The sequence below is a fragment of the Sinocyclocheilus grahami genome, unplaced genomic scaffold (assembly GCF_001515645.1).
Source record: "Sinocyclocheilus grahami isolate Dianchi unplaced genomic scaffold, SAMN03320097.WGS_v1.1 scaffold1160.1, whole genome shotgun sequence".
Taxonomy (NCBI): domain Eukaryota; kingdom Metazoa; phylum Chordata; class Actinopteri; order Cypriniformes; family Cyprinidae; genus Sinocyclocheilus; species Sinocyclocheilus grahami.
The window spans coordinates 199818-212507 of record NW_015506339.1 but is presented as its reverse complement, the minus strand read 5'-3'; the positions used below and the strand labels follow the sequence as shown (position 1 = coordinate 212507).

Genomic DNA, 12690 nt, shown 5'->3' with positions numbered 1-12690 from the left:
AAAAAAAAAAAGACTGACAATTGTGTAGAACAGGTAAGAATATGCAGTGCTTCCTTGTCTAGCAACTCACGGCAACTTTTCTTTAAAGGATCTAAAAATACAAATACAGATAGAAATAATCTGTACCCAAGTTAATTCGGCCTGCGAGTTCATGTTGCTAACTATTCTCCAACAAAACGCCACAGGAACTTACTACTCCAAAACAATGTAGTAAGAATCTTCTGTCTGGTAGAAATCTTCTGTCTTGATCAGGCACGGCTGCAGGGACGAGAAATACGATGAGATGTTTTATCTATAGCTCTGTAGCATTTAAAGACTCATTCATGACTTACATGATCAATTTTCTTTAAAATTTCAATTTCCCGTTCTGCATTTCGTGTGGCCGTCTGTAGAACACAAACACAAAATGAATCAGGTATGAGTCATTTTAAACATTAGTGTGTACGGACAAAATCCTAAAGCATTATACGTCCTTTTTTAATGGATACACATCACCTAATAGTAATTCTCATGAAATAGGTCTCACACAACACTAATATTTTCTAAATTGAAAACAACTTTCACACCTGTTGATCGATTGCTTTGTTCCGAAACAGGGATTTAAATTATTACAATGTTGCTTTTTATTCTTGGTGTGGTTCGCTTTCACACGGCAAAGTTTGGAAACGGGCCAAATTTGTTAATACAAGTCACGCGCGAGTAAACTGTTCTCTCATTGGTCAAAGTTCCATGGTTTATTTTCCGGGATTCCACTTAGCTGTCAAGGCTGTCATCCGTCAGTTATATTAATTCTGGAGTCCAGGATTCATCGGGAATTTTTTTTTAAAATGCACCTACTACGAAGAAGCGCAATAAGAGGGCATTATAAAATGAAAAAGTGCGCTTTCATTTGGGCGAAGACGTGCTCACCCACAGACATTCACAGGTTCATTTGGAGGTATTAGCAAAACAACAAAGCTAATGCTTTTCACGGAATTTACGTAATTACCCATCATACATTGTGATATAGCCTGGTTCGTTGGTCCGTTAGATCGGATTGCTTTCTCACTACAACCGAACCAGAGTTCGTTTTCAATCGAGCCGAGACCACCTCGTTCAGGCGATCTCGGACCGATTGTTTTGGCGCGGATCCGAGCACGATTGCGGTGTTCACATATGCCCTAACGAACCGAGCTAAGGGGGGGAAACGCACCAGGTTCCGAAACAACAGGCCAGGTGTGAAAGCACCCCAAGTATCGCAGCAAAAACAAATGATTACCTTCAAATTAGGGTTGTGCCTATAGACGATAGTATCGTGTATCGACGATAGTCAGAGATATTATCAGAGGTTAGTCCGATTATTATAAGGCTAGTAAAACTAATTAATATTAGGGCTTATTTGTTCCATTATATTTATTTTTCCACGTTTTTACAGTGTTGGCGTTATAACCAATCACACACGATTATGTTGAGCTTATGAATGCAATGGCCAATCAGAGACGTTCAGATGAGTCATCGCTGAAACAGCAGAGTTTTGTTGTTCAGCGTGCGGACTGAAGTCAGCTCTTGCAAATTCTCTTCATAAACAACAAAGGGCAGATGTAGCATTATTTGAAAATTGTATTAACCAGCGAGGACTGATTCAATTGATAAAAAAAAGTATCAGTTTCCAGAAAAGTATTAAAAAACTGTTTTCAAGAGCAGCAAATCAGCATATTAGACTGATTCCTGAAGGCTCATGTGATACCTAGTAATGATGCTGAAAATTCAGCTTTGATCGAAGGAATAAATTACATTTTAATATATCAAAACAGAAAGCAGTCATTTTAAATTGTAATAATATACTTCACAATATTACTGTTTATACAATAAATTCAGGTTAAAATAAACTGGCTGATCTTTAATATCATTGCTAAATATCTTTTTGCACTGCTCAATGTGGACTATAAGGCATTAAAGTATTATAAACAGTATGAAACGATGTGTATCATAAGCAGCACTATGCATATTTCATAATAATCTATACATGCACCCATTTCTTACCCCTATTGATGGGAAGTCGTGTTTGTTTATAGTTTTCAGAGCAACTTTTTTACAGGTTTCCTTTTCAATGGCAAGCTTAACTTCACCACAGACGCCTCTGTCAGAAAACACAAACAGAGGTTTTTGGGCTAAGTACAATAAACTGCAAAAACAAATGTACACAATAATCAAATACAACAATATTGTGCAGGAAGCATCAGTGTGGTAAGAAATATCTGCTAGGACCATAAACGCATAATGAAGCTTAGAGTAACTCAGTAATGATATTCTGAAGGTTTCTGAAAATGAGAAGTTCACTTACGTTGCAATCTTTTGTGCTATGTGATATTTTTTGCTGAACTCTAAAGGAAGGTTTGGTTGATTGTCCCCCATCTTATCGATGAACATAAAAACTGTGGAAAAAAAGAACCAATCAAATTAGAGTTCAGAGCTACAATTTTTTTTGTCCTTTTAGACCTTGAAAGCCGTTAGACTAGGCCTGGGCGATAAAACGGTATCGTATTTATCAAACGGTACACCTTCTTCGATAACGATAGAAAAAATTTTCGATATCGTGCACGATATAGGCACGTGCTATGAGGGACGCAGACAGCACACGAACAAATGCTGAAATGAGTGCTGTGCCTGTCTGTGATGAGGAGATTGTGAATAAAGAATGAATGTTAGTCGAATTAAAAAAATAATAAAAATTGCATTTGAATGCAAAAACGGTGCAATCGAATGTTATGTGTGCTTCCGGGACCCTTATCAGTGGCACACGAGATGCGGTGATAATGATGTAAGTGACGTTGTTGCATTTTAATGTTTTGTTAGTCTAGCCCAGTGTTTCCCAACCTTTCTTTAGTCCTTTGTAAATTTGTGACAAATTTGTGGCACCCTACAAAATTAATTTTGTAATATTTGAATTTCTAACTTCGATATGATAATTTGAAAAGTATAGATATTTGGTACAGCAGGGAAGAACTGCGGTCATACAGATATTCATATTATTAAAAACATTTGTCCATCAATGGTGGCAATCAGTAGGCTAAAAGCTATTATTATCAGACGACACGTGAGCATAACGGTTAGCAGATCAATGTGGCTTGTGTACTGCAAACACATACCAGCTTCATCACTGTGTCTGTCACGAGACTCTGTTCCCCTTTCAGGCTTGAACTGATGGTAAAACTAATGACATTATTTACTTTTCTTCACATTTATTTTTAAAGATGAAGCTCGCGATTATGGTAAGGGGCATTACATTTCCAACGAGTGCTTGCGGTGTTCGGCCAATCACAATGCACTGGGTCAGCTGGCCAATCAGAGCAGAGCAGACTGCGCTTGTCGGAAGAAAGGACTTTGTAGAAAACGAAGCGTTTGAGAGAGGCGGGGCATAGAGGACTTACAATAATGTACAGTATTTGAAAAAGAATGTGTTTTTTGAACATTAAAGCATGTCAACATATTCTGTTACACCAAATACACCAAATAATGATCTTTAAAAAAGCATCATATGACCCGTTTAAGACTTAATCCGCATATAAAACATAAGAAAGGAGATATTTGTTTACATTTAATTTTGTGTTTGACTGTTAAAACAAAACAAAAAAATATTTGTCGTCTTAATAAATTGGGTAAATCAAAAATACAGTGGTTAAATTAAAAAATAAATAAATTATATTGCTCTGTTTTAAAAAGGGTTATAAAAAATGTCAATAATTATCCATACCGAACAATATGAAACATTATATCGTTGATACATTTTTTAGCTATATTGCCCAGCCCTACGCTAGACACTATATTCTTTCATTTGTATGCAAAAATAACGTCACAATGATCATTTTCAGGTGATTTATTGTATGAACTGTAGTTTACATTTCAGAAACTCCTGAAAAAATGTCACCTAGATGACTAACCTTGATGTTTTTGTTCTGCAAGGGCAATAACAGAGTTATTGCTAAGAAGTCCTTGATTCCCGTTTCCTATTTTCTCTTCGTCCACCCATGTGCCATTACCACTGAGGTCCTCGAGGTAGACGAGATTCTCATCCTGAAACAGAAGTAAAAGTAAAACCGAGTTAGACCTGATGTAGAAATGTGCTTTTCACAGTCAGCCATGATTAATGTGTTCAGAGAGTGACATTGCCTCATAACAGGGAGGTTATGGATATACTGTTCAATTATTTATATTTAAAATGAAAACTTTTTTTTAATGAGAAAAAAAAATTAAAATTACAAAAAGAAAACATCTGATGTTTTATTTGATAAAAACTAGTTTTACGAAGAGCAACTCAATGTTGGTCTTACCCTAAAAATCCTAAAGTGCTTCTTGCTGTACGCCTTGAAATGTGTTGACTGTGTTACAATGGGGTTGGTGAAAGTGTAATCGCATGCGCCGTCCCTTCCAAAGACATACTGGTTTTCGACACAATCTGGAAAACATAAAAAAAAAGCCATATTGAGTACTGTTATTGTTAAATAAACCTGTTAAATATTATCTTCGTTGGTTGAAATAAACTTGAAATAAAATTTTGAAATATTAGATGAAAACCTAAACTTACTAAACCTACATAAAAATGAGAAATGTTGCCTACTTGTTGACTACTAACTGAAATAAAAGCAGTTTAAGCTGAAGAACTAATAATAATAAAAAAAGCATTAAAGCTAAATAGATTTAAAACAAAAACTAATAAAAATGACTAAAGCACATAATAATATTACTGAGTGCGAGAGGCTGTCTTAACCGTGGCTTGTGTACTGCAAACACATACCAGCTTCATCACTGTGTCTGTCACGCGACTCTGTTCCCCTTTCGGGCTTGAACTGATGGTAAAACTAATGACATTATTTACTGTCTTTACATTTATTTTGAAAGCTGAAGCTCGCGATTATGGTAAGGGGCGTTACATTTCCGACGAGTGCTTGCGGTGTTCGGCCAATCACAATGCACTGGGTCAGCTGGCCAATCAGAGCAGACTGCGCTTGTCGGAAGGAGGGACTTTGTAGAAAATGAAGAGTTTGAGAGAGGCGGGGCATAGAGGACCTACAATAATGTACAGTATTTAAAAAATAATGTGTTTTTTGAACATTAAAGCATGTCAACATATTCTGTTACACCAAATACACAAAATAATGATCTTTAAAAAAGCATCATATGACCCCTTTAAGAGGAGGTATAGTTTAAAGATCGCTGTTATTGTTATGAACGCATCATTTATGGATTCACGGATAATATTTTCTGGCTTCTTGGTCCTGAGCTTCCAAAAAGTTGTATTCCTTCCTTACTTTATTTACTTAGACGCCAGCACATTGTTAATATATACAGTATATATGATACAGTAGTTGTTACATGATCAGACAGATACAGTTTTACTATATATCTTTCAGCTTTCAACTTAAAGTAGTTCATAATCACATTATAACATATATGTAACTGAATATGTTGATCTTTCCTCAGTGAACACACATTTTCTTTGGACACCCAGAGACTTCAGAAAAGATATGTGGAGCTGCAAAGATCTCTCCATCCTGACAACTTCAGCCAGAAATCATCGGTAATGGACTATATTAAACAAAATTTGTTATATTCCATACTTCACACAGCACTATTAACAGTGTGATGTTGAGTGGACGAGCATTTATTTTGAGATGCAGTTTATTGGTTTGGTTTTATATCGCATAACAGCGCTGAAAGATACTGTAGGAATGCAAAGTATATGGTGGCCATACCAGTTATGAGCAAATATTAGTGATTTACTTGATGGACTTTCGTTTTCATCTATAATATGAGTTCAAAATGTAAATTAAAGGGATAGCAAAATATTATGGCTAAATTGTAAATCTTTAAGAGCACTAGTTCTTGTTTTATATATTTTTTTGCACATTTTTCTAAGAATATATTTTGAATAGTTTGTATTACAAACTTCATTGTTCGTTACCAACAATATACAGAAGAATAAAGATAGAAAGTATGTAAGTTTGTTTCCCAAGGTTTTGTCTTCCAGGGTGAATTTCATATTTAGGTATAATACACACACACACACACACACACACACACAGGTTTGTTTTTGTGAAATACAGGAAACTTTCTGCATTTTTAAAACGTAATTCTGTATGATTTATAAGCTTTTGTACCCGTGGGGACCACAATTTAGGTCCCCACCGTGACACGAGTCCCCATGAGTCTGTGTGTAGTCAGGTTTAAGTCCCCACGAGGATATATAAACCAGTACACGCGAACACACACACACACACACACACACACACACACACACAAGGAAACTTTCTGCATTTTTACTTTCTCAAAAAAACTCATTCTGTGTGATTTATAAGCTTTTGTACCCGTGGGGACCTCAATTTAGGTCCCCACCGTGACACGAGTCCCCATTAGTCTGTGTGTATTCAGGTTTAAGTCCCCACCAGGATAAATAAACCAGTACACACACACACACACACACACACACACACACAAACAAACAAACAAACAAACACAAACAAATACATATAGGCCTACACAGACATTTTATTGCTTGAACGTTTGGGACCAGTAAGGTTTTTTATTTTATATTATTTATATATTTAACGCAAGGACTCATTCAGTTGCTACAAAAGATTTCTATTACAAATAAATTACAAAACTCTGAACCCTGATTAAAAAAATGTATCACAATTCACACAGAAATATTAAACAGCACAACTGTTTTCAACGTTGATAATAATTAAATATTTATTGAAAATTCTGCCAGAAACCAAACGTTGCAGTCACATAAATAAATTACGTGTTAAAATGTATAATAAAATAGAAAACAGCTATTTTGAATTGTTATAAAATTTTACAGTATTAATGTTTTACATCTTTTTACTGCATTGTACACACAAACACATATGCTTTTTTGTCATTTCCATTATTTTGAAAAACATTTTTAATTATTTAAATTGGCATACAATTAGTAATGACCACTATGAGGAAACTATTTATATTATTTATAAATAATAATTATAATTTTTTTATTTTTATTTTGTTGTGACATGTGACTCAGTGTTACATATTCTTGACCGTTTTGTTATTTCAGATTCACCTTCTAACCCTTTTGCTTTGCATTATATATCAAACTTTGTAGTAGCACACTCTCAGTATCCCATGTCCATATCTATTTAGATGCTCAGGTAAAGGGTATGCAGCTTATCATCGTTCCTATAAGGCAGCAGACAGTTCTTTGGTGATTGGTTCATGCTTTGCGAGACCAATTGGGTTTCCTGACAGCAACAGCATGCCAGATGTTGAATCTCTAGGCTTTGGCAACTCTGACAGCTGAAAATGTTTCTCCTCTGCAAGTCATTTCTGTGCTTTCTCACCTCTTATTCCACCTGACGCCTCCCATCATAGCTCAGACCCTCTGCGTCCACCCACACAGCCAGATCCTTCAGGGAAAAAAACCCGACGCAATTATCAGCATTGCTGGGGTTTCGTTTTTTTTTGACGATTCTGCTCATTCCCAAGAGGAATTCCTTACCACAAACAAAGAACATGTCATGATATCTTAAAATAAATGTGACGACAGTACGTAATTATATAACGTTTGGAAAAGTTAGAAAACTTGGGCAGAGTAAGACTCTTTTTGTATAACACTTCTTTTGTTACTTCATAAAACCACAATCACAGTATTCTTCAGGTTGCTTTATGCTTTGGAGCTTTGTGCGATTTGTGCCTTTAGGGGCTGTTGAAATTGTTTTTGTAGCCCGTGAGAAGAATGACTTTAATTTGGAATGACTTTGTGGTCTGATCCTATTTACAGAAAGAGCAGGAATATTCAGAAGAACAATCAGCTCTGGTGAACAATGCCTACAGAACGCTGCAGAAACCTCTGAGTCGGGCCGTCTACATGGTAATTATGTGTTTAGTAAATATTTGTTGTGCATATGGCAGCTGTAGGTTTTATACAGTGACCCCAGAAAACTTTGGACGCATAAGCCACACTAAAATTTAAAGACGGTATGTGCATTATATATCAGACAGAATATCGAATGAAGTACCATGCACGTTTAAAGAAAGAAGCACCAACACATTAAAATAGGACATTTCACAAAAATATGTTTTTATATAATAAAACAAGACTAAAAATGTCAGGAAATGTAATTTTTTACGAAAAATGAAGTCAAAACCTTTTAACTACACCCCACATTAACACTACATGTCTTAAAACTTTTACAAATCAAATTTTAACTGTATATGGTAAGTTAATTTGCAATCTAAAAATGCTGGGTTAAAAACATGCCAGCACTCCAATTGGGTTGTTTTGACCCAGCGGTTGGGTTAAATGTTTAACCCAGCCTTCTGGGTAGTTTTATTTAACTCAACTATTGCTTAAAAATTGCTATATTTCTTGCTTAAAATGAACCCAAATTAGGTTGGAAATGAACAATTATTAATAAGTTGAATAAATAGTAATTAAATAATATTATTTTTTAAATTGCTTATTAATAAATGTTCATGTTTTGATTATTGCTGATGCCTCTAGTAATTATGTGTCTTATTTTTAATTTACAACATATTTTGGTTTCATTTTAAGACAGCCATATAGTAATTTTTGAACAATAGAGTTAAATAAAACTACCCAAAACGCTGGGTCAAAACACCCAGCATTTTTTTGGATTGTAAGTTAACATTCAGTTAAAAGGCTTAACATGCATTAAATGTCATTTTACTATGAAATATTGTCAAAATTATGTTTTTTAGCAAATACAATCTGTGAATTACCATATACTTTACAGTACAAAACAGTAAAAAGACATTTCACAAAGAAGTACATTTAAAATATAAATCTTTTGTAATATTATAAAGGTGTTTACTGTAACTTTTAATAAATTTAATGCATCCAAAATTTAAATTTTTAAATTTTTTTAATTTGACTTACTCCAAACTTTTGAATGGTAGTGTATCAACAAAAATATTCCACAAAAATTTTAGCAGGAAAACTGCTTTCAACCTTGAAAAAAAAAAAAAAGTAATAATAAGGACCAAATGAGCATATTATAATGATTTCTGAAGGATCATGTGACACTGAAAACTGGAGTAATAATGCTGAAAATTCAGCTTTGCATCACAGAAATAAATAAAACGTATAAAAGAAATAAAATGCACAATACAAAAATAAATAAAAAATAAAATATATGAACAAATACAATTTTAAATATATTAAAATAGAAAACATTTTTTAAAAATCACATTCTCACCAGATTATTAAAATACATTCAGCTAAAATTATGAAGAAAAATGGAAGTGAGCTCTTGCAGTGCAAATGATTTAGCAATCTAGAATCAAATAAAGTAACATTCAGAAATCTTTAACTGCCCAAATAGATATTATGTACAGTATATCAGCTGTTGCCATGTTCTGTATTTTTACACTTTGACATGTATAGAAAAATAGGTTAAGTTTATCTGTGGGCGCTAACTTTAAAAATAGGCACTTTAACTGATCTATGACTACTGAAAGTTACAGAGTTCTGTTTTAGTAGCTGCTTACCCTGTGTAACCTGCATGTTCTGCTGTAGCTGGAGCTGCGAGGGGTTTTGCTGGAGGAAGGAACGGATGCCGCCGCGGACCCCGCGTTTCTCCTAGAGGTCCTGGAGATCAATGAGAGCCTCGCAGAGACGCGGAGCCAAGATGAGGTCAGCACTATCGGGCGGTCTGTGCGAGGTGTGTAGGCCTGAAAGAAAAGCTCCAACTGGAAGTGATTGTTGAAATATTGCTCTGCACCCACTCATGTCGCTCGCAGCTTATTGATGTGACCGTTTGTGGCCCTAGATTCATTCCATCAGAAAGTTCAAGGTCCTGTTGATATACTGTATTTTACTTCCTTTCACCAGAGAAACTGAAAGACTTGACTGAACGGATGAATTCATCTCTGAACAAAGGTATTTTTCTCTCTTTCTCCTCCTCACGATCTCCCAAATTTGACAGAAATTCAGCACCAAGGCCGGTTGCATGCACATTTCCATGGGATGCGAGTGGAAAACAGCTGTTTTTGTGTTTGCCTCACGAGTCTCTTTTCACAGGGGATCTGCTGACCGCCAAAGAGCTCCTGGCCCAAATGAAGTACTTCACAAATATAGAGGAGAAGGTAAAAGACAGAATTACAGAGGGTTGCTGAGGGGAAAATTGTAGTCCAGCTCAGTGAAAGATTCACGCTTGTGCTCTGAAGTTTTTATAGTAGTATAGTTATTGTTAATGGTGTGTATTTGTTGGATTATTGTTGGTATCTAAATAAAGTACATTATTTTAATCTTTTGTCAAAAGCAATGCTTACATGTGTACAGTGTTGTCATTGGTTGCTATGACATTGTTAGGGTTTTTGGGTTATTTCTTACCGGACTAATTCAAAAGAGCACAAAGTATTATGGTCTGTTGATACTGTATGACTCTGGTGTATCCGGCAATCTAACTTAAATAGATTTTTTTTGTGCATGTTTTGGCTTACATGAGTAACAGCACACCTTTCGACCAAGATGCATGATTTCATTTTTTTATTTAATATGTATTTAATATTTAGAAGTAATTTGAATATTTTCTGTTTTAGTTTTTAATTAATTAATTTTATTTATTTATTTATTTTACTGTTTAGGTTTAATTAATTTATTTATTCTCAGTTATAGTTTAGTTTTAGTTATTTAGTTCAGATTTATTTGATTTTCAGTTATTACTTATGGTGATTCAGCTTAAGTATTTTTATGTAATATTTTATTTTAGTTTATCTCAGCTCTATTTCAATGAACAAAAATATAATATTTAATATAGTTAAGTTTGTTTAGATTCATTTTGTCATGTAATATTTATATTCCATTATTTTATTACTATTTTGATTGAATTTATTTTTATTTTACTTTGTTTTAGTTCAGTTTAGGTTTATTTATTTCCATTTTAGTAATTTTGATGGTTCAACTTAAACTTATTTCAGTTACTAAGTTCAACTTAAAACCAGAGTTGCAGCATAGCTAAAAGAAAAAAAATGTTAGCTTTGTTTCAAAGTTAAAATACTAAAATACTAATAAGTTGTGTAGTTGAATTTTTTCGTGTAATATTAAATTTCATTATTTCAGTTTTAGTTTTAGTTCAGTATTAGTTTAGTTCCAGTTAGTAATTTTGATGAATCAACTTATTTAAGTTAAACTTAAAAGTACAGTTAAGTTCTGTTTTATTTTATTTTTATATATAATACTGATATTTTATTTCAGCTATAGTTCAATTAACAAAAATGTTTTAATACTGTAAAGTCTTGTTTAGTTTAACTTTTTGTATCTAATATTTAGATTTTATTTCAGTTAACAACACTGATACATATATATATGTATGTATGCATATATAGTTAACAATGATAATCCTATGCTGTTGCACAAATTGTGCTCATGTGCACTAAATTTGAATTCTTTAATTTGAATAATTGTAATAAATTATTAGGTTATTAGTTAGTTCAAAACTCAATCCTAAGTGTGAGCAATAATAATTGTGATGCTTGCATTAGCAAACGCTGCTGATAACACATGCAAATAATCTTTTAGATGTCGTTTCATAAACTATGTGTGACTTTCCCAAGACAATACTTCTGCGTTCAGTGTCAAACTGTGATTGGCTGATGCCACGTTTATTTAGGTCTGGCCTTTTGGGAGAACAGAGAAAACAGGAAACCCGCAAAATGATGAAACTCTAGTTATAAAACAAAACTGTGCAAGACAACAAGATTCATTTAGCCAGATCCCCGTTTTAAACTTTAATGCTACTACTAGACTTGCAATCTCTGCGGTGCGCTTTGTGATGAATGCGTCTTATTCTCTCTAATGTGGGCTGATTCATTAAATTGTAATTGGAGCTGGATTTGTGCTAGATGATGGCATTACTTTGGACACACAGTCTCTTATTAGATAGCACTTTGACAAAATTTCTTTATTGCGTCAGTTTGTACAGTCGCTTATGGTGTGGTATGAATTAAATTACATCATAGCACACTTATCGATTCTGGATTTATGAATGTGTGTGTTTGTGTGAAAGGCAGCGTCAGGGAGACAGGATCAAGGTGTGTGCATGCTGGAGCTGAAAATGCCTCCGCTGAGCTGTAGGGGGAAGCATGTCACCTCACTATGGAGACTGTAGAAACCCCCCCTCAACGGCTGTAAGTCGTGTTTATGAAATGCATGTTATATATTCTTATGTATGAAGAGCATCATTTGGGTAGATCTTAAATTACTTTGTTTTGACACTTTGATTTAAATCTGTATAGAAATGCATGGTTTTTAGTTCTCTTATGATGGAAAATCGGTTACAAATCTTCACAGTCAGTGATTGCACACAGTTGATTAGTTGTGTTCACTAAGTCACATTTCACTATTGCTCACACTTCTGGTTTTGTGGGTTGTACATGAATGATGCCTCAAATCACTGAAGCTTGTTGAGAAATCATTTTCAAATTGATCGTACTTCTAAGCTTCACTTGGCTGACGACGGACTTGAGAAAGGACTTGAACCCATACACTAAAAATGTTTGTAATTTTTACAGAAAACGATATATACTATGAAAACTGTAGATGGTTTAACATTGCATTACATATAATTTTATGGTAAAATACCTTTCTTTCTTTCTTTCTTTCTTTCTTTGTGGTGAAAATAGGAAAATGACATTTCCTTACATGACACA

The 12690-nt window shown here is 34.1% G+C and overlaps 2 protein-coding genes across 2 annotated transcripts in view; one reads left to right on the top strand and one right to left on the bottom strand.

Annotated features, from left to right (window-relative positions):
• The window catches only part of LOC107567453 (serine/threonine-protein kinase Chk2-like), a 14203-nt gene extending 9743 nt beyond the window's left edge, over nt 1–4460 (bottom strand). The window contains exons 1-6 of the mRNA XM_016253134.1: nt 4311–4460; nt 3921–4053; nt 2324–2414; nt 2023–2119; nt 333–386; nt 194–258 (exon numbers count right to left, since the gene is read on the bottom strand). Coding sequence (XP_016108620.1) covers nt 194–258; nt 333–386; nt 2023–2119; nt 2324–2414; nt 3921–4053; nt 4311–4460 — 590 coding nt within the window. The remainder of the gene's footprint in view (nt 1–193; nt 259–332; nt 387–2022; nt 2120–2323; nt 2415–3920; nt 4054–4310) is intronic.
• An 892-nt stretch (nt 4461–5352) lies between these two features.
• On the top strand, nt 5353–10287 carry LOC107567452 (iron-sulfur cluster co-chaperone protein HscB, mitochondrial-like). Its single transcript, XM_016253133.1, has 6 exons — nt 5353–5369; nt 5461–5557; nt 7799–7888; nt 9557–9701; nt 9872–9919; nt 10061–10287. Exons 1-6 carry the CDS (start codon nt 5353–5355, stop codon nt 10153–10155), a joined length of 492 nt encoding a protein of 163 aa, XP_016108619.1. The 3' UTR covers nt 10156–10287.
• Nucleotides 10288–12690: the final 2403 nt, after the last annotated feature.